At 34.2% G+C, this 21,321-nt stretch overlaps 3 protein-coding genes across 11 annotated transcripts in view; 1 reads left to right on the forward strand and 2 right to left on the reverse strand.

Moving 5' to 3' along the window:
- Nucleotides 1–242: 242 nt before the first annotated feature.
- LOC109619325 (salivary glue protein Sgs-3) lies at nucleotides 243–8,459 on the reverse strand. The gene is made up of 9 exons (XM_066083878.1): nucleotides 8,347–8,459; nucleotides 7,320–7,694; nucleotides 7,106–7,233; nucleotides 6,747–6,999; nucleotides 5,405–5,485; nucleotides 3,675–3,805; nucleotides 2,678–2,726; nucleotides 2,204–2,363; nucleotides 243–442 (listed from the first exon to the last, which is right to left on the reverse strand). The coding sequence occupies exons 2-9, from the start codon at nucleotides 7,366–7,368 to the stop codon at nucleotides 250–252; spliced, it is 1,044 nt and encodes a 347-aa protein (XP_065939950.1). The 5' UTR covers nucleotides 7,369–7,694; nucleotides 8,347–8,459; the 3' UTR covers nucleotides 243–249.
- Nucleotides 8,460–10,376: 1,917 nt separating this feature from the next.
- The window catches only part of LOC105332995 (peptide methionine sulfoxide reductase MsrA), a 52,871-nt gene continuing 41,926 nt past the window's right edge, over nucleotides 10,377–21,321 (reverse strand). The window contains exons 1-6 of one of the 8 annotated variants that reach the window (XM_011435766.4): nucleotides 15,141–15,284; nucleotides 13,829–13,962; nucleotides 12,939–13,034; nucleotides 12,662–12,726; nucleotides 12,434–12,562; nucleotides 10,377–12,355 (exon numbers count right to left, since the gene is read on the reverse strand). In XM_011435766.4, the coding sequence (XP_011434068.3) occupies nucleotides 12,035–12,355; nucleotides 12,434–12,562; nucleotides 12,662–12,726; nucleotides 12,939–13,034; nucleotides 13,829–13,962; nucleotides 15,141–15,154 (759 nt within the window). In that variant the 5' untranslated portion in view covers nucleotides 15,155–15,284 and the 3' untranslated portion in view covers nucleotides 10,377–12,034. Of the gene's footprint in view, nucleotides 12,356–12,433; nucleotides 12,563–12,661; nucleotides 12,727–12,938; nucleotides 13,035–13,824; nucleotides 13,963–14,059; nucleotides 14,293–15,140; nucleotides 15,285–21,321 lie in introns of those variants that run through there. The other 7 variants (XM_066083880.1, XM_034477501.2, XM_066083881.1 and 4 more) reach the window with 7 other exon arrangements.
- Nucleotides 15,428–19,413, forward strand: LOC105323880 (probable glucosamine 6-phosphate N-acetyltransferase). Of its 2 annotated transcripts, XM_011422960.3 has the most exons (6): nucleotides 15,428–15,585; nucleotides 15,834–16,028; nucleotides 17,742–17,810; nucleotides 18,592–18,722; nucleotides 18,962–19,023; nucleotides 19,140–19,413. In XM_011422960.3, exons 2-6 carry the CDS (start codon nucleotides 15,875–15,877, stop codon nucleotides 19,297–19,299), a joined length of 576 nt encoding a protein of 191 aa, XP_011421262.2. In that variant the 5' UTR covers nucleotides 15,428–15,585; nucleotides 15,834–15,874; the 3' UTR covers nucleotides 19,300–19,413. The 2 variants fall into 2 exon arrangements, with proteins under 2 accessions (XP_011421262.2, XP_065939957.1); XM_066083885.1 differs by lacking the exon at nucleotides 18,962–19,023.

The raw sequence follows: 21,321 nt of genomic DNA on the forward strand, positions 1-21,321 counted from the left end.
TCTTATTACCCTCTTAAAATCATAGAATTATACATATTAGAAAAAACAAAAACAATAAACAAACAACATCAACAACAGCCCCCCCTTTCCGAAACTACCATTAAATGAGCTTTGGAGCAAGGCTAGACAAGTGATTCATCTTTGCTTGGACTGTAAGACTTAATTCCTGCATACATTACTTCCATCATACATATCTATTATGCATTAAGTAAAAAAAAACCCAAAAGAACTTATCCCATTGATTTTTTATTAGATTTCAATGGTAAAAGTACTGTATAAATATTTGGCCTCTGGAACTACTTTTGAGTTGCATCCGTCAACAGTACAGCAGTAATGACACTTGTACTGTCCCGGTACAGCGCCCTCTGCGTACCGAACACAGCGGTCCTGGTCAGACGACAGGGTCAGCCACTCGTTACGACACGTCAACTCGTCCACACACCTAAACAGTTACATCGACATCAGAAGTAAATACCTTTACAGTTTTATCCACTAGTTACCGTGGTTACGAAATATCAACTCATTCACACACCTCAACAGTTACTAGTACATCGACATAAAATTTCATTCACTAGTGACCATGGTTACAAAACGTCAACTCGTCCCAGTGGCGCCGGAAGCAAATTGAAAGAAAAGGTTTTTGGTTATGGTTATGTCAAACTTTGCAAAACAAGGAGGGGGGCTCGGTAGTTAAACTATGCAGTTTAAAGAACTGTTACTAAGCGTCCTCCTTTTCACTGCAGACCTAACTTCTACATAGTTTGTTCATTACAATATCTTCTTCATGTTCCAAAATCATATTTGAACAATTTGTTAATATTTCTATCGATATATTTTTGGCGTATTTAGCTTATATCTCTTAAGTGTCAAAAAAAAAAAAATGAATACCAATTTTTGCCTATAACTAGCTTATTTCATGCCATATCTCAAATTTTTGAAATGTACCACCTACTTTTTTTTTTTACTTTTACATGAAACATTAGATTTATGTCTATTTGTCTGCAAAGTTTTGGAAAGATGGCATTACTAATATATATTTTTTGTGTTATAATTTGATTACTCCAACATTTTGTAAGTACAGTTTATGTTTGATTTCTTCAAATGCAAAATTTTAGCGATAATCTCAGGAAAACGATCATTTCATTTTGAGACCCATATTCTTAAAAATGACACGTGACATGGGTCACAAATGAAATAAATGAACATTTTAAGGTGGCTGGATGATTAAAAAATTAGTCTTCAGATCTTCCTTAGATTTTTAGATATGATGTATTTAACTATAAACAATTATTAAGTAAAGAAAAAGATTATATATTTAACATTTTAAAGGACTGGGGCGTATAAGTCGTTACATATCCCCCACTTTGAGCAGTTAAAAAAACTTGCTCAAATTTTGCTTCCATTTATTTTTAACTTGTATGGATAAGGCTAATACAATCAATTTTACGATAGATGTCAATAACGTGCTTTCATTTTGTTTTCACAAGAGACAGGTTTCCAAAGTAAGCAACGCGACCTTTAATGCCCAAATTTTGACCATTTATTGTGCTAAATTGCAAATTTATGTTATGAATTGGTTTTTATCTTTTTAATTATCGGTTTATCAAAGTGAAGTCTGGACCCATGATGGGTCAAAATTCGTGATTTTCACAAAAACTTCAAACTTGACATAACACTAAGGAGAAAAGTATAAAGTATAGATGTATGTATGTTAATGATCAGGTAATGCAGTTCTGCACTACATATATACATGTGCTGATGTACACCATAAAATGTAAGATTTCTTTTTATGAGATTTACATAATTTGTTTAAATATCCTTGGTGCAGGGGATTTGACAGGCATTGCACGCTCTTCTTCTTTAGGCATTTTCCTATATACTTATAGAGCTCTCCTTTTAAAGGAGATCAATACAGTGTAAAAATAGTCACAACCATCAAGCCCTCTTAAGTCCCCATCTTTTTAGTGAAATGTTTTTCGGATGACTGACATTACTCGGATTTCGGGTTCCAACCTCCGTAATTATCTTTAAACTTTCTATGATCATATAATTATACAGATGAGAAATATAGAGTCATAGTTGAACCTTTTGTCGTCAACTCGTCAACACATCTACACGGTAACGCTGACATTTGAAGTATTTTTACACTTTCTAAGATCATATACAGTTTTAAGAGATAGAGATATAGAGACAATAGCTGTACCTTTTGTAGATGGCGACACTATCATCAGAGCCTTGGACGACATCGGTCATACAATAACTGCCAGTACTGCATTGGGATGACTGACCCATGTAAACAGTTCGCAAGTCACACGGTAGATTCGCATCTGGATCCCCACACTGGTGACAGGAAATTGATCGAGCTTGTATGAAATTATTGAAAAAAATTTTTTGGAAGGTATATGTCACCTTTTAGTTTGTGGCAGGAGTTTTAATTATATAATAAATACATGCAAAGATTTAATATTTTGTTCATGTCAAACATTTGAAAATCATATATACTAAAATCCTAATTACACTAGCAATAAGGAAAAGCAAGCAACACATTCATATCGGTATTCCCTGATTTCTTTTCATACAACTTATGATAAGAGTGGATAATAGAAAATTATTTGATTGTCGTTTATCGATTTTCTTGGGACCAGAAATGACGCCTTATAACCTAAATATAACTTACCAGGGGTGGTGATGGTGGTGGTTGTAGGTTTAGGAGTTGTTGTAGTTATCTAAAATAATAAACCCAAATGTATCTTATAAGCTACTTTTCAGAAAACATTTTCTATCATATAATGTTTTATAGAATATGTTTATTCAAACTGATCATTTTATAACATATTTGCCCTTCAAAACGAGAAATTCTGATGAAATCTGTAAATATACAAGTATGCCATATCAACAACATTTTCAAGAAACCGGAAGCACAGCATTTTAGAAATTTACATGGAATTGATTAACTAGTCAACATAAACTCACCTAACGTTGAAAATGTTGTATAGGATTTTAATTCGTTGTGGTGACCTTGACCGTTTTGTATATAACCTTGGAAATATTTTTTGAGACGCCCCAAAAGAAGTTGCTATCTTAAAATTATTGATCTATGACTTTTAACAGTGAAGTAATAAAAGATTCCATTAATGATGAGTGTGAATATTTTCCTTTATTATGTCAATCACCAGGTGAGATTTGTCTAATGAAATGAAAATTTTCTGATAATGATATTAATATTTGTTACTCTTTGTATCATATTCAAATCAATTTTCCTCTGATTCACTACTTTGAATAAAGCTGTTGCTAATTTAAAAAGATTTAAACGTGTTTACTGCAATAAGTAAACTAAACATGGCAGCACTTCTTAATGAAAGAATGAACACCTTGCAAAAAAGAACAAGAAAGACTTTGCTCTACAACCTTGAAAAGTTTCCTACATTGTTGCAGATTTGAAGTCCTCAACATGATCTAGTATCTAAAACATTTCAGCAGATATTGCTCTTTTTATATGATAACAATACAGCAGCGCAAAGGTTAAGATGTTTTTAAATAAATTGTCTATACTCTTCTTTCAGTACCCCTTCAAATTAACAGAGGCATTCAAATAATTGAATTCTTATCATTTAAAGGAGTATTTTAAAAATTTAGGAACTTGTCGATGAACCAACTATAAACCTAAACTTGACCTTGTCTACGCTACAGAAGCATTTGTTGTCAACACAGTCAATGTGATCTACAGGACACGGCATGGCGAAGGTCAAAAACTTAGCATGGGTGTTCTGTTGATTACAGTCCATCCTGGAGGCACAGGCAACGGCTGAAAGAGGTTCAGAGTCGATTAAGTGTCCAATGAGTCCTTATTTTGGATGTAAGCGGTCCTGTAACACACCAAGCGGCGCAGACAAATTGAATACAGCGCGATAGCGCGGTATGAAAATTTGTCTGCACCGCTTGGTGTGTTACAGGACCAACGACATCCAATTATATAAGCATTCAATGCTTAAATTTATATTGATACTGATGTCTATTTTCAAGAAATATATGTTATCGTCGCTGTAAACCCATTATGTACGCTCTCAGTCGGGATTTGAAACATACATGGAACAGCCATATTAAATTTTATTTAGTTCGCTTCCGCAACTAAAAATAGAGTGCCATAAACTTTGTAGAAAAAAATCTGTTTTTATTAAGAAGTAGATTATCAGATTGGTTATGTAAGATTGAACGTTTCATTTAATCTTACAAAAATAAATATGCTCAAAACACTTGAAATCGAAGACGTTTATATTTGTGTATTCATAGAAAAATTGAACGTCGCAGGTTTCCGATGCAAACATAAGGGGAATTATACACCGAATGTAAATATTTTCAAATGAAGCTTTTTTTGGGTAATGTACATTGTTAATTACCATCATAGCCTTTCACATGTATGTTGAAATAAAAACCCCACTAAGTTAACGTTTGTAATGCAACCCATAGGGACATTCTGCAGTTATTACATGTATAATAATTATGAAGTAAGTACACAAAAGTACACAAAATACAATAGCCGCAAAGCTGTAGCTCTACGGTCAATCAGTCAAAAACTAGTGCCTTTTCATTTTTTTGTGCGAGGAACTTTAGTTCTTCGGAATGTCAAACCGATTTTCCCGTAGTGCTTCAGATCTACAGCTAAAAATACTGTTGGTGTTTATTTTGCATCAAAACATGCATTCATGTATTATTATTATTTTTTAACATAATCATGTTATATATTAACTATATCATAATGATTACTTTACTTACTTTACCTAGCTGCAGATCTAGATCTGTAGCTCCCGGTCCGAAAAAATTCGGATAGACGACCTGGGAGCTATGTACAGTGGTGCACCTTGCACCCGATAAAAAAATTGTGTATTTATTGCGCACAAAAACGTGCGCTAGTTTTGGACTGATTAACCTTATTTATACGCAAATTCAGTGAAAACAATTAGCACCATTAAATTTTTAATGCAATTTACTACAGTATATAACTGATATTGTCTCCTTTCTTGCCTCAGACTTTCTCTGGAACACGGTACCGACCTCGGAAAATCAAGTAAGTTAAATTTACATCGAGACCGAGAGTCGCCATTTTCACATGTAAACAAACTGCACCATTTCACTTTACGGGTCTTGTGATGGTGTTTCAAAAATATCATCTGGAGGCAGGTTAACATACGATATCAGTAGTAAATTGTATGAAGAATTTAATGGTAACTATTATTTTTCCTGAATTTGCGTATAAATAAGGCGAATCAGTCCAAAACTAGCGCATGCACACATGTGCGCAATAAATACACAATTTTTTCAATGGGTGGCACTGTAGCTCCCAGGCCGTCCGTCCGAATTTTTACAGACCGGGAGCCATAGACCTGCAGCTACACTTTACCAGTACCATTAGGATCAATGGGTGCATTGGTTATAGGTTGTACTGTAAGTACTTCAGCAGGCGTGGAAGGATCGATGGTTACAGAAGCTGAAATACATATAGTTACCATCAGACAAATAAGAACATGACGGACAACGAAAGTCTGATTGATATCCTGTTAAAATCTTATATAGGTCCATTCACTGATAATTTTTTGGGGTGAACACGCCTCCTTGTCTTTAAAAAAACTTGATTTGTAATAACAAACAACTTTCAATCTTTTGCAAACGTCAAACGTTTGTACCATAGTTCGGCTTGCTTTTTTTTTGTTTAAAGTGTGGGTTATCTATACTTAACCCACATCTTTTTAAAATTCAAATATAAACGAAATCAATTCAGTCATTTTCTGATACGTCCATGATACTATCTGCTGTATGAATTTCCTCTAAATCCAAATTGCCCTTATCAAACTCGAATAACTAACTCAAACTAAGTTTTCGCACTCCATGTATTGAGAAACACTTGTAAGGAGAAATACGGGTACTCTGTGTATTATGTATTAAACGATTTTATATAAATCTCAATCACATGATAAAAACGCGTTCGAATTATAACTTGTTTTCTATATATAGTGAGTAGTGCTTAATGGTTTTGCGCCATACATTTATCATTTTTTGTTTTTTATGTTGTTTTGGTTTTTTTCTGTTTGATTGATTTTTTTTTTTTTTGCTTTTGTTGGATTGATTTGAATTCATTGTATATTGTTTAATGTTTTTCAATCAATTTTCCAAACAGATGTGTTATTGATACTGAGTATGAAACAGGATTTTTAAAAGAGTAACTACAATACCTGTACCATCATCAATTAAATATAATTTTAGATACTTATAAGTTGAATTCTTTGAAGCAAGTTTCGGTTCTTGAAGTCGGAAAATGAAAAATGTGGAAAAGAGAACAAATGCCGAAATGAACAGTCAAAACATTTACAAGAATTTTTAAAAAAAGTTTCTAAAGAATAATGTTTATCCATTTTTGGGGATAGTAATTCATATTAACAGAAATACATGGGGTACAAAGTGTAATGTAAGGACCAGCAAATTGGCACCATATTGTATACAGGCAAGTGCACTTCCGTATAACTGGGCGTGGTCATAGTGGCCACGCCCATCGGATATGTGCACATAACCAACAATAATATAAGAGGAAACTACTACGCATTGTTATTTTTTTCGGGGGCAGGAGAGGGGGGAAGGGATGGATTTATGTGGCCTTCTGATGATTAAGTGATCGTTTTATCGTCAGAGTTTCTTCGACGGTTTAATTTGTACTAGAAAAATGTTAACCCAATTAAAAAAATGCATTAACATACACGTTTGTTGTGGTGAAATGATATCTCTTGTTGTTGTCGTTGTTTGTTGTGGTGCGGTACTTGTTGTTGTTTGTTGTGGTGCGGTACTTGTTGTTGTTTGTTGTGGTGCGGTACTTGTTGTTGTTTGTTGTGGTGCGGTACTTGTTGTTGTTTGTTGTGGTGCGGTACTTGCTGTTGTTTGTTGTGGTGCGGTACTTACTGTTGTTGTTGTTGTTGTTGTTGTAGTTGGTGCAGTCGTCGTCGATGAAATATTCTATTTGAGTGAAATTGATTTAAGTTTCAAAAACGCCAAAATTGTTTAAATTCAAAGTTAAAAATCAAAAGGGTGAAACAGTTTGAAAACAATACAAACCCAATACCTGAAAACACTGACACCTTCCGTTTTCGCAGTCTGTAAAGAGGCCGTATTGAGATTTGCATTCTAATGTAATGGTTCCGATCTGCATCGCTGTGTTTGTCTCTGTGCATTCAACCACCGAACTACATGCTGGTAAACATACAAGAGAAAATCTAAATCCAAAACTGTGGATTTTTATGTAAGAAGGAGAAAAAAATTACACCAAAGGAATTCACACGGATTCAGCTGACATTGACACACTCCATTGTTACAGATCTGGTGCATGAACTGCCCGTTGCAGTTTAGATGTCGACACGTACTGGTGTCACTTCCTTGACATGTGTCCACGACGACTGCGCATTGACATCGCGTGACGTTACAGAATGGAGATTCTCCTAAGTCTGCATTGCAGGAAAGGTTTGCACAGTCAGAGTTGTCTTGGTTGCAGTAATTGAGCGACTTGCAAGAACAAATCCCATGGTCGCAATATAGTTTTTCCTGCGAATGGCAATTTGTAATTTTACAGGTGCTGACATCTCTTCCGGAACAAGTTTCGTCTCGATGGACACAGGTACATGTATGGTTCCATATATTACACTGTGGGATGAACCCTGTAGGTCAAGGAATTTGTTTTTACAATATCATTGTATTGTAATGCAATTATTGTCACTGATACATGTTTGTCTGCAAAGATTTGAAACACATTGAGGGTTGGAATCGTAGACATTTCTAATTACAGTCGTTTGTGATCGGATTAATTAATCTTTAATCGCATAAAAAAGTGTAATGCCTTCTAGTTATATCCCCCTCGATGTTGCTTTAAGACGTTTACTGGGTTTGTGGAAAGTTGAAATTAATTAAACTTCTGCTATTATTTTATATCCCTTGTACCTGGAAGATCTTACAATTCACAAACTTCCGCAAATCTAGAACACATGCAAACAGATGTAAAATTCTCGGTTTTTTTTTAATTTGATTGGCCTACCAATATGCTCTTGATCCTCTTTGTGTTTGGTAAGATCCATATTTTGTGAAAAAAAAAGTTAGTTAAGTTTATAATTGACCCTTCACTTTAACAAGGATAACAATCGGAGAAAGGGATGAGAAGGAAGTGACCAAATACTTCAATTTTGAAGTGGATAATCAATATGCATATATTATGATGGAAATATTTTTTTCGGATTCGATTGTTAAAGTTGTACACTAATAAAAATTCATGAAGACAAGGATGTCGATAAGACAAATGTGCATTTATGCAGTTACCAGAGTCGGGACAAGGCCAATTGTGACATGAATAGAATCCATCACAGTAGTCTTCCGGTTGACATGCGCAGTTAGAGTCTCCGTTGTGATTACCATTGGCGCCGCCCCCACCTCTCTTCACGATTGTGTAGCATGTAAGTTTCGTCCTTGGCGGACAAGAATCACGACTGCAGTGATGACATGTTATACCTTGTAAAGAATTAGCCAATGTTTACACATAATTGATGGTACAAGTGTTTGAAGCAACTATAAACGAAACAGTTTCGTTCTTTCCTTTCTGTGCTTTGATGTTAAATATTTCACTTACATTGAGACTCAGTGCAGATTGTTGTATCATGTGCAATAACAACATCAGCTGACGAAAAAAAAAAGTGTAAAACGTATATACGTGTTGTAATTTTGTAATGTTGTAGATACAGTTAATGTAAAGTGTCATGTTGTAAATTTTGAATTTACTGGGTGCGTGTAAATACAAAATTTATAACATGACAACTAGTTGTTATGTTATAAATATTGTATTTACACCCACCCAGTAAATTCAAAATTTACAACATGACCAAAGGAAAACTAAAATAAAAGAGCTAGCTAGGCAGTTCAGCACATCTTTCAGTGGTACGTGGTTAACAAAGTACAGGAGTGTCGCATTCCCAATAAAATCAAGAAGAGCAATTACAATGGAAGCTCCTGAGACAAAACAAACGATGAATGAATCTGCGTTGGTCAACAAGTCTCAACGACGGAAACAGTTTAAGTGAATCAACAAACAGGCATATCTGTGATTTTGAACACTATAAAAATATACACTACTGTATCCAAGGACTAAATAACAAAATGAATAAATAATTGATAGTGTCAACATGTAAAGAAAGCAAAGGAATCACGCCCAATAAAATACCAGGGGAAAACAACGAGCAACGAATATCTTCCGTGGCACACAATAAATGACCTTATCCGGTAAATGAATTTTTCAAATGCGATTGACACTTTCAATCATGAATTCAAGTACTGTTACAATCATTGAAGCTCCAAATTTTAATAAAACTGAAGCAAAAGTTGACATTTGTAAGAACAAAGGCTACATTTATAATACTTTCCTCTGCACACATTCTCTATGACATTATATGTGCCTTGTTTATGTTATATTGAGGTGTAAAGTGTTAATTCCCGCGCTTGCGTGGGATATCATATTGTAAATAAATATATTAAGAAGACCCGGATAAACAGTAATTTATAAATATTGTTCCACAGTTGGCAAAAAGTAGTGTTGGGTATTGACAAAACGGTGAACTTCCTCAAATGCAGATTAACGCATCACAGCTAGTACACTCTGCCCAAATTAGACTGCAATGACTAAACGATACATGTTGGGTTTAAAAAATCTAAATTGAATCTTATTACAAGCGTTTCTTACCTAGAATAAAACACAGACCAAACAAGACCGTAGCAATCATTTTTTGTAATGGCTGTACGAACGAGGCAAGAGTGGCGTAGTTTATGATAAGATTACTAATACAAGGACATTGAAATTTGAAGTCATCGCTGCATAGCTGTTTAATTAAATTAAATATCTTTAATATAAGCTTTTACAACAGCAGAAATTTGATGGATAAATTGATCGATTGATCTATCGATTGAAAGCTGTTATGCGTCTTTTGCAACGTTTCCGCTAAGGTTTGAACATCAAACGTCATGTTACTTTCTCTAAATAATTTTCAGTCATTACATAAGTTATCTATCTAAATATAATCAAAAAGTAACCTGCGATTTGTTAGCATTTTTTATTACATTACTCATATTATTTTGATGGCAAATATAAGGTTCCACCCGACTCAAATAGTTATGCTGCAACATATGTGGATATGAAATCAAAAATCAATTTATATACGGAAATCCATAAATACAAGAATTGCATTGGTGACATTTTCCTAAAATTAGGTCCACCAGTACCAGCCACGGGTCAGCGTGGAGTGGCGACAACATGTACTCTCATAATTATGCATTGCATATTCGACTGATAAGATAACAGAATGTTGAATTGATACCTTATTTCATTTACTGCAATGGTTAAGAACTTACGTAGGAAGCAAACTAGCTTGACATACATGTATAAACAAGATATCTGTGAGCCAATGCTCACTAGTGATACCCCCGCTCTGATGTGAATATGCAAAATAAGCAAAGTCGACATTTAACAGAAAGCTGGCATCCGATTGGTACAGAAATATATCCCACAATATAGCATGCCTAAACAAACACTGTGTAAAAATTTCAAGCATCTCCGATAAATAGCTGCTGAGAAATCTTTGACGAAAATTTGTTTGAAAATTTTGGCAAAAAATAAACAAAGTCGTCATTTAACAGGAAGTTGACACCCGATTGGTACAGAAATATATCCCACGATATGGCATGCCTATACAAATATTGTGTTAAAATTTCAAGCATCTGCAATAAATAGTTGCTGAGAAATCTTTGACGAAAATTTGTTTGAAAATTTGGTTAAAAAATAAGCAAAGTCGTCATTTAACAGGAAGTTGACGTCCGATTGGTACAAAAATATATCCCACAATATGGCATGCCTAAACAAATAGTGTGTTAAAATTTCAAGCATCTGCAATAAATAGTTGCTGAGAATTCTTTGACGGAAATTTGTTTGAAAATTTTGGCAAAAAATAAACAAAGTCGTCATTTAACAGGAAGTTGACGTCTGATTGGTACAAAAATACATCCCACGATATGGCATGCCTTAAAAAACACTGTGTAAAAATTTCAAGCATCTGCGATAAACAGTTGCTGAGAATTCTTTGACGGAAATTTGTTTGAAAAGTTTTGCTAAAAATAAACAAAGTCGTCATTTAACAGGAAGTTGACGTCTGATTGGTACAAAAATATATCCCACAATATGGTATGCCTATACAAATACTGTGTAAAAATTTCAAGCATCTGCAATAAACAGTTGCTGAGAAATCTTTGACGAAAATTTGTTTGAAAATTTTGGCTAAAAAATAAGCAAAGTCGTCATTTAACAGGAAGTTGACGTCTGATTGGTACAAAATATATCCCACGATATTGCATGCCTTAACAAACACTGTGTTAAAATTTCAAGCATCTGCAATAAATAGTTGCTGAGAAATCTTTGACGAAAATTTGTTTGAAAATTTTGGTTAAAAAATAAGCAAAGTCGTCATTTAACAGGAAGTTGACGTCTGATTGGTACAAAAATATATCCCACGATATGGCATGCCTTAACAAACACTGTGTTAAAATTTCAAGCATCTGCGATAAATAGTTGCTGAGATAAATGCGACAGAAATTTTTGTTACGGACAGACAGACAGACGGACGGACGGACAGACACACAAGGGTAAAACAGTATACCCCCTCTCCTTCGGAGCGGGGGTATAATTAATGTCCATGTTAAACTTATTTCATGATTTTACACACAATAAGTGTTTAATATGTTGTTTATTAGTTGATATAAATCAAGTTAATCAAGAGACTTCTGGTACTATTATATCATACCACTGATACTAGCATTAACAACTGCATGAAAAAACAATTACATCATTTCAAACTCTTTATCATGGAAAAATGTGCATTAAAAAGTCTTGTTTCAATGAAACATTGTATGGTAATAATAACAAATCAAAACCTTAAAAATGTAAAAATAACAAGGAAAGACAAATGGTTAATTATAATTCACTCTTCCCTTTAGAGAATAACCCCACAGGACACGAGACCCCTGTACCCCCAAGTCCACAATAGCCGTTGGGATTCTTGTGTAAATACTGCTGGTGGTAGTCCTCAGCATAATAAAACTCTGGGGCGGGAATGATCTCTGTAGTTATCTTCCCGAGTCCTTTATCATCCAGTTTCTTCTGATACATGTCTCGGGAGGCTTCTGCCAGTCTTTTTTGTTCCTCGTCGTAATAGTAAATCCCAGATCTGTACTGAGTTCCTGTGTCATTCCCTTGACGCATCCCTTGAGTGGGGTTGTGATTTTCCCAAAAGACCTAAAATATTTCAAATTTTAACTCCAATCTACCTTAGTGATGTATCTAAGGAAACATAGAACAATGAATGATACTCACCTGTAATAGACTTGCATAATTGGTCTTGTTTGTGTCATAAACTACTCGCACAACTTCATTGTGTCCTGTGGACCCTGTACAAACTTCTTTATAGGTTGGATTAGGTGTAAAACCAGCAGCATACCCAACCTTCAATGTGATTCAGATATTAAAACCCAGTATTGACTCGATAATCAATTAAACATCAGATCAAGCATAAAACTTGGATATAAGTATTGGTATGTATACCTGTGTAGAGTAAACTCCACCTGTTTTCCAGAACTTTCTCTCTGCGCCCCAAAAACAACCCATTCCTTAGTAAAATGGAAAATGATTTATAAAAGATGGGATTTTTAAAGAAGCAATAAAGTTGATATGTTGAATTTGAACAATTTAATACAATAAAATTTCAAATTATGAAATAGTGTTTTATATACCGGTAGATTTTATTTTAGTTGAAAAATTGATTGCTTGGTTTCCCTTTGATGCCAGTGATTTTTTATTCCTTAGCTTGAACTTCACTTACCAAACATAGCCATTTTTGTGTTTTCTGGGAATGGAGGGATAGTTCTGTGGCCGTTTGCAGCGTGTTTGTCTGATACAATCATTTTTTCATCTCTGCCTATAATTGAAAAAAAAAAATATTCAGTCTTGCTGTCTGACTTTGATAAGAATGTAAAGTTTCACATAAATACTGTCAAACAATATGTGAGTATTACACATGCAGATTGCGTTACCACACAGGTTTTGATTTTTTTTACTATACCATCGCAGGAATATTACACGGTTTTAAGCTTACTGTAAAACTAGGTGTAAAGAGCTTTCCCCCTTGCATAAATAATAACTTTGAAAGTATTCAAAGCAACTATTAATTTTTTTTATTATAAGGGAACAGGTAATCCCATTTCTGTAACACAATTTTGATTAACTACTAGTCTACTACTATGCAACTGGTAGTAAAATTTGATATTATATTAATACTGAGTGAATAATATAATTACATACATAAACATGAATAAGAAGTATATACTGAGTATTATCTTATAAGAAATAAAATCACTAGTGATACAAATCAATAAGTTATTTTCCTATAGAAGTAAGTCATTCTTTTAAACATAACATATTTTGTTTGCTGTGATCTATACAGTATCAAAAGTAAAGAAAACACCAAACAAATATATTCAAACTAAATATGTTTACATTCAATGTTATACAAGGAAAATAGGTATCAAAAGATAGCCATGGTGAAAAAATCAGATTTTACTTGATTATGTACATGTAACTTTTGGAGAACTGAGAAAAAATAGATTGAAAGATGAGGCATTATACTGATATATACTAGGCAATGCTCTATTATTGCCAAATGCAAGTCTTAATGTTTTGAAAGAGTTTATAACAGCATCGTTTATGACTTACCTTTTAATGCATCTTGTGGAGTAGGCATAGTTGTTTTAGACATCTCGTCGCCCATGGAGAAAAAGTTTGCAGACGGATGAAGTCTAGGCAAGATGTTGAATAAAAATAACAATCTGGAATTCTTCTGTAACAACCTTAAATAAATTAAAATATATTGCCATCAACAAATTATCATAATCTACAGAACAACACATTAAAAATAACAGGATAATGGGAATGTTTTCGGCAAACCTCAGGTCAGGTGTCTGATTTAACACGAAGTGCCACAAAATTATAATAAAATTTCTTCCAGATTTGACAATGTTTACTTCCTATGCGCAACTCACATGTGTTACATCTATATCGGTCCTTGACAAATAAACAAGTTTGTCACTGAATCATCTTCCGATGAGTATAATATCCTAAATTTTGCCGTCAAATGACTGATGTGTGAACTTACATAATGTAAATATGTTGCAGGAAACAAGCATTGGTCGATAAAAATAAAACCAAGAACGGAACTAGTAGACATTTCCGGAAAACAAAAGTCACGCGAATTTAGAAGTAACGTCGAAAGCCCTAATTCGTTACGGTCCTAGAGTCGTGTCCCTTCTGTTTTTTTTGGCGTATTTCGCAAGATAAAGTCAGAGGTTGATGAAAAAAATTATGAATAGGCCTAATGTAAAGTCATACGAAGAAACAGAAGTCCTTTATCATGTTTATGAAAGAAATCTTTGGTGAAGTTTATGTGGATATAAATGTCTCACATCTGTATATATATAAATGCCAGAGCTTTTTCCGACTGTTTAAGTCAAATGGGGGCGGGGGGGGGGGGGTCAATGTAATAAGAATTGCATTTCTTTTTGTAATTTTTGGTTTAAAATTGTAAAGGAAAATCATGAAAATGCAAATTCGCAAGTAAGACTGTGATTTTCAGGTTATAGTCAAACTTCGCGAATATACAGTTAATTTGACAGGTAGATAACAGACAAGGTAGATGTGGTATATATACAGTAAACCTTATTCTCTCGTCATACGGTACATTCACCTTGACCTCGAAATCTTGAGATAACAATGCCAAATACGTACATGCGTTTTCATGTGAGAGCATATGCACCCACTAAAAACCAAAAAAAAAAAAAAAAAAAATGTGTTCTTCATCGCCTATGAAAATATGCACATACATGTACCATGTACAAACAATTACAAATAAACATGTATATAAGACTATAAGTATACAACTAAAGTGGTATGAACAATAGTACAATACGTATGTATATTAGTGTGTCGTCGTTTTAATAAATTGATAAGAAGCAATGTTTTACAAACTTACCACAGAATCATCATTTTCAATTTTTTTCCGCTATATCAGTGGGTACTAAACTTGTTAGCCACTGTTCTTTGTTGAAGTATCAGCAGGTGACGATTTCCCATTGTTTCACAGTTGTTCACAAAAGTATGCCTGGAAATTAGCGGCTTAATATTGAATTACAAGGTGCCTTCTATATACAGTATTCAGATTCACTGAATAGTTTTCAGCAAAACTGATCCATTATTTAAAATATCAAATCGTCATTATATTCTGAACTGGTTTTAAAATATGTTGTGCATAAATTTGGGTTCAAGAACAATCAGTTTATGCAGGTACTGAGCTCCGTAAAGAGAATGCCTCTGTTTACATCCAGTGATCCACTTGACCACGGCTCTTAATGTTTAATCCCCAGTTGGAACTGCAACATATATTGACACAACAACTTTACAAATATATAATTTTTCAGGTATATTGTGTGTTCCACAAACGAAGCGTTCATCTGCTCATATACTTTATCGGTGTTTATAGTTTAACGTTTTTACTTCAGATCACAAAGGCCGATCGCCTTTGCGGCTGATTCGCGGATATCTTTCAAGAACTCACTTTCCGTTCATTTAAAATATTTGATCATTTACACTAATCACTTAATAGTCTCATGAATAATAGCATATAAATAAATTAATACATTCAATATGAATGCGCACACTTTTCCAGATTAGTGGATCGCCCATCGCCTGTACGGTGCGCCGTTCGGGATGGAAGACGATGATTTTATTTACCCGCCCGATCTACTGGGATCCATAGACTTTGAGAAGGAACATGTAGCTACATATGACCCCCAATTATCCTTGCCAAACCCAGGGCCAAACCTAGTGGTGCGACCACTTCGGCGATCGGACTATAATAAGGGTAGATATGTACATGTATTTGTTAAACCCTCATAAATATTCCCTTTAAAATGTAGTTTTTATTAAAGGTATATGTGGCGTATTTTTTCATTCTAAGAAATATTTGATTGATTTATTTATTTAAATATGTCATATAAAGATATATCTTCAAAATAAATTATGCAGTTTATATCAATCGGGTTAAAAAGATATAGAAATTAATAAATAATTTTTATAATTATTTTCGAGTCCACGATAAATAGAGCATTTGAATAAACCCCGCCTTAAATCGGCCACGTGATACCACGCTCAGTCTATTACAACAACGATGGCGACGACGAGAAAGATACATGTAGGTATACCCGTAATACCGGTAAGTTTGACAGGTTTGGCCAAGAAAGAAAAAAAGAGACAGACTGACAAGGATAGCCTATTACACATGATTAGCAATTTGTATCGTTCTACACTAATGAATAACGAAATAATAATGCTTCAGGTATCGTGTGATATAAGAATTATCTAATTTAAGACATGAAAAACGTGATTCTAATTTGTAAACAAACTGTTCTTCCATCGTGTTTTCAATACTAGGTTTTCCCGCACTCATGCGCAGTGGCGTTACAAATGGCCGAACACATTAATATTCATAACACGTGTAGCAAAGTTTAGAGACAGTTTAGAGACAAATAACTAAAGAAAGAACATGTTTTACGGGCCTAGAACTTGTGAAACGTCTAATTATAAGAAGCATGATGTATATTTTTACTAAAACTCATGTCAAAAATTTTACTCCAAATACGCCACATATACCTCTAACAAAAAGGCCAACAAAATGAATATTTGCCTACTCTATCAAATTTGATGTTGACCGTTCTGACGGTCCAACAAGTTGTTAGACCGCTACGTTACAGCTTATTTTAAAATATTTGTCTGATGACGGCGGAACGGAAATATCCGAAGAGCCGTGTGACATGAATGGCTATAGTTGCTGCTTGAAATTATACTCACATTTTTATTGACGGGTATAAAAAAACATACCATTTTTCTCCTAGGATTCTGGACACATATGATTTGTTGGACCTCCAGACAGAAATGTTGCCCCCGGCCTTCATTTGTATCGAGGTCCGACAAATTATATGTTGCCCTCATGCTCGATCAATAACTGTATAATACTCGTAGTATTTGGTTAGTTGATGCATTTCTTCAAAAACATGACTTTATAACCTAAAATAAGTATACCCCCCCCCCCCCCCCCCACCGGATTAGGATTTTCATGATTTTGGGAATTAGGTTTTGTCAAGATTTCTGAGGATTAGTCTAGCCCCCCCCCCCCCCCCCCCCACTTTCAATTTGTTTCCGACGCCACTGCATAACATATGATACATTCTACTGTCTGTACATGTGTATGACCAATACTTCAAATTTTTTTGTAGGTAATCCCATCTTGCAAAGACTTTTATTACCTAGTGAAGTAAATGCATTTGTGATGTCCTGTCGGAAAGATCCGAAAAAAACTGTCGTTTCATAAATATTCGTTTAACACCAATTTCTATGGATTTTGTTGTAATACATGTAGTAGTAAATAAAATACAGGTACTCTTTGAATGAATTAACTAGTCCTTGTAATTAATCATTGGTTGGTTTGAGCATATTTTACTGTATAAGTTAGATGATGTAAAATTGATATGAACACAAAATCTAACAACTTACTACGTTCTATGAAATATATTCACAGGATATATGGACCTTCTGCTCTCGGCTCTCTATGTTCGGGATCAAGGAATTACCCAAAAAGAATTTGAAGGTTTGACAGCAAATCTTAAAAATTTGTTTATGAGACAATGAGTTGATGACCGCTAGCTTTGTTTTTCAAATCACTATGTTTAATTTACAATGTTAACATGAAAAAAGTGCCAAATGATGACACTTAGAAATAATTTTGTTGATGATAATGATACTATATCACGTATAAGCGGCAACAGGAAAATCATTCAATATACCTCTATAGTGTTGGTCATGTATAGCTTAAGTAAAACTTTGATTGATTTAGACTACATGTATATTGAACAAGTCTTTCAAAGTTATTATGAGGCTGACATAAACCAAATATCCGAGAGACTGTATGTAGTCAGTTAAAAGACCTGTTATTAAAAGAGTTGTCTATCCTTCATTTGAATTAGGAAAATATCATTTTCTCGAAATATTTACGACAATTGTGAATTTTTTTGGCTTCTTTTTTAAAAAAAAGGACCTTTTTATTTCTCCATAGACGTAAAATTAACTCCAAACAGTGATACATTTGTTACTATTTAACAAAATTCCAAATGTAAATCTCTATCAATCTAAACCCTTTAAAATCATACCAGGATTCTAGTAAAAAAGTTACAATCTATTAGAGATGGAATATGTTACTAGTATGAATTGACTACTAGAGTAAATAGTACAAAAATACAACTTTTTGTCATCCCCTTAATTTTATTGTTATACAATATACTTTTGAAAGTAAATGTACGTCCTTATCATTTCTTTATATGCCAATCAACGCGATGTATTTTAAAATAAAATTTCAAAATTCAATTTGAAAGATAGATTCGACAGAATGAAGGCCAGTGGCGGATCCTACATCATAACTGTTATTGAGGACACCTCCACAAAGAAAATCGTGGGTAATGCTGTATTACACGTGGAGCTGAAGTTTCTACAACCCAGTGTGAAGGTTGTCTATATTCACGAATAGTTAAAGTATTCAAATTACCGATATTTTAAGATAATGGCACTGTGTCTGCCGGTGGGTTTCTGACGATGGCAGAACGAATAAGAAAAAAAACTACGTGGAATGCCATTCCTAAATTGTATCCCAAGAAGCTCTAGTTGTAAAGTTAATTTATGTTTAGATGAAATCTTTTTTTCCATGATAAAAATATTATGAATGTATTCTTTTTTAATACATGAAAGAGAGGCCGTTTAGAAGACATCGCAGTTTTAGAAAGATACAGAGGACAGCAGCTAGGAAAACTGTTAAGTCTACCCCCTACTCTCTCTCTCTCTCTCTCTCTCTCTCTCTCTCTCTCAGCGAAATACTATAATCATGTATTATCACGTAAATTTAATACCCCACTGTTACTTTTAATAGTTTGATGGATGTGACGACCATTCTGTGTAAAAAAGTTGGCTGCTTTCGGGTTTCATTACACTGTAAAGACAAGTTTGTCCCACTCTACCAGAAGTTTGGGTTCTACATAGACGAGCCAGAGAACATCATGTGGCTGGATAAGAACTACCTCCAATCCTAGAGACCCGTCGTTACCCATCCAAGATCATCCATGGTATATGAACTTTTATATGCTGTACGAAAAATTATTCATATTTCCTGTAGATCATCTTTAAAAAATAAAATTTTAACATGATTTATGCTTTGATGAACTTTATGAAATTATGTCACTTGTCTGGAAGCATCCTTAATTAACTAAAGGTAGTTTCAATTAAGGTAGCTCAAATACTAGTAATGATACCCAAGGGTAGAGTGGGGCAATGTTGTGATCTTCGGGGTAGGGTGGGACCACATTGAAAGGGGGGTCCAATTTTTACATAGGAATTTTTTTTAGATTATGTTAAAAACTCTAATGTTATAATACTTGGCATTACTTATACCCGAGCATCTTGATATATTGTTAATTCTCAGCTTATGAAATTTTTTTTGGCGCCGCCAGAGGCTCAAACTTTGTTGTAGGTTTATATATACAGGATCTATTCTACTATATTGTCCAGATATCTCGTATACGACTCCATAAATCTGGTTCTATTATGGCCATGTTGCATCTGTGAGCGATGTGGCCCGCGGACCTCTTATTTTAATTCAGTTGGTTCAAATTCTTTCAATTCAAACACAGAATTTACAAAAATTATGTAAAATGATCTTGTTTAACATATCTAGCCTATCAATTTGTAAAGTGTAATTTTCCGCATTTGCGCGGGCTACCATCTATTAGTTCTGTTAAAAAAAAGGTGGGTTTATTTAATGATTTCGGAAATTAACACATTAACTAAGGCAATGTAAAATGGATGATTTTTTATAGCTCCCAAGGACTACGGAAAGAGTAGACTGTATTTACGCGAGCCAAACATTCAATGGAGTACATTCTATATAATTGTATACACATATTTAAAAAACGTCATGATTTTTATACATACATGTACAACATTGCTATGAAATGCATTTACATATACAAAAAAAAAACTGAAAAATTAGTTTAACGCTATAATTATCTTAGAAAAGACATAAAATTAAGGATATCCATGTTTTGTGAAAGTTTTGTGAGATCATAATTTTCATTATGTTATGAATGCAAGCTCTAACTAATAAATCATGTTTTTGTACTATAGAACAGTAGGTAGGAACATATACAGCACAACCAATAGACAGAGCTGACTCTTACAAAAAAAAGAAAGAAATACTCATAAAAACATTTGGACAGTACTGACCCCCCCCCCCCTCCCTGTCCTCACAAAAAATCTTCATGAAACACGTACGCAAGCTAGTAAACGATTTAGGACATTCTTCATCAGATGTTTTGCTGTTGGAGGGATATTGTCCTTTTGAGATCAGACATGTTATACCAGAAGGTCAGTATTGTTATTGCTCGATGGGGTGGAGAGGTTTTAGGATTTTTTCCTCTCTTCTGGGGAAGGTGGGGGGTAGGGGTGATATTGTTTGGTGTTATTACCTAATTGGCTAAATAGATTTGAATTTTAGGAAAGACGTTCACTTGTTGGTGACGACAATGGATGGTTGCCGGTTTTGTCGTGTTGTTTACCACGGGCCGTTACCGGTGTCGTATAATTTAAGGTCCGACCCGTAAAATGGTCCGGCCGGACCTTTAATGTTAACATTTAAGGTCCGGTGTAACGAAGAATTTCGACCCGGGTTGAAAATTGACCCGGGGGTCATTTTTCCACGTTGAATAATGAGACGAAAGGTGTTGATTAAAGACCCTAATCCGTTGAAAATTGACCCGCATCGTGGAATTTTGATCATGAAACCGGTTCAAAATTCAACAGCAATGAAGCACAAAATAACGAATCAATATTATAACTTGAGTTTATTTAATTAAAAATTATCAGTTTATACATATTTATTCTTTATATTTATATGTTGCAACGGGGGGGGGGGGGGGGGGGGGTGTGAATGAATGGGTGTGTTAGACTGGTTTTTCGGGTTTAAGTGAGTGAGTACGCATGTCCGTTTGCATTATCGAATTTTTAGCACGAACTTTGATTTAATATCACGACGCCACCAAAGACAGACGGTTAAATTA

The sequence above is a fragment of the Magallana gigas genome, chromosome 5 (genome assembly GCF_963853765.1).
Source record: "Magallana gigas chromosome 5, xbMagGiga1.1, whole genome shotgun sequence".
Classification (NCBI taxonomy): Eukaryota; Metazoa; Mollusca; class Bivalvia; order Ostreida; family Ostreidae; genus Magallana; species Magallana gigas.

Excerpts from the sequence above, each read along its gene's own strand:
- LOC109619325 (XM_066083878.1), bottom strand. The coding sequence starts at position 7,368 with ATGCACCAGATCTGTAACAATGGAGTGTGTCAATGTCAGCTGAATCCG. Across the intron at positions 2,364-2,677 it reads CACCACCATCACCACCCCTG|CTCGATCAATTTCCTGTCAC; the intron begins GTAAGTTATATT and ends ATTTCATACAAG. Across the intron at positions 443-2,203 it reads AGTGTCGCCATCTACAAAAG|GTGTGTGGACGAGTTGACGT; the intron begins GTACAGCTATTG and ends GTAACTGTTTAG.
- LOC105323880 (XM_011422960.3), top strand. The coding sequence starts at position 15,875 with ATGGAAGACGATGATTTTATTTACCCGCCCGATCTACTGGGATCCATA. Across the intron at positions 16,029-17,741 it reads GCGATCGGACTATAATAAGG|GATATATGGACCTTCTGCTC; the intron begins GTAGATATGTAC and ends ATATATTCACAG. Across the intron at positions 19,024-19,139 it reads GGACAGCAGCTAGGAAAACT|TTTGATGGATGTGACGACCA; the intron begins GTTAAGTCTACC and ends TACTTTTAATAG.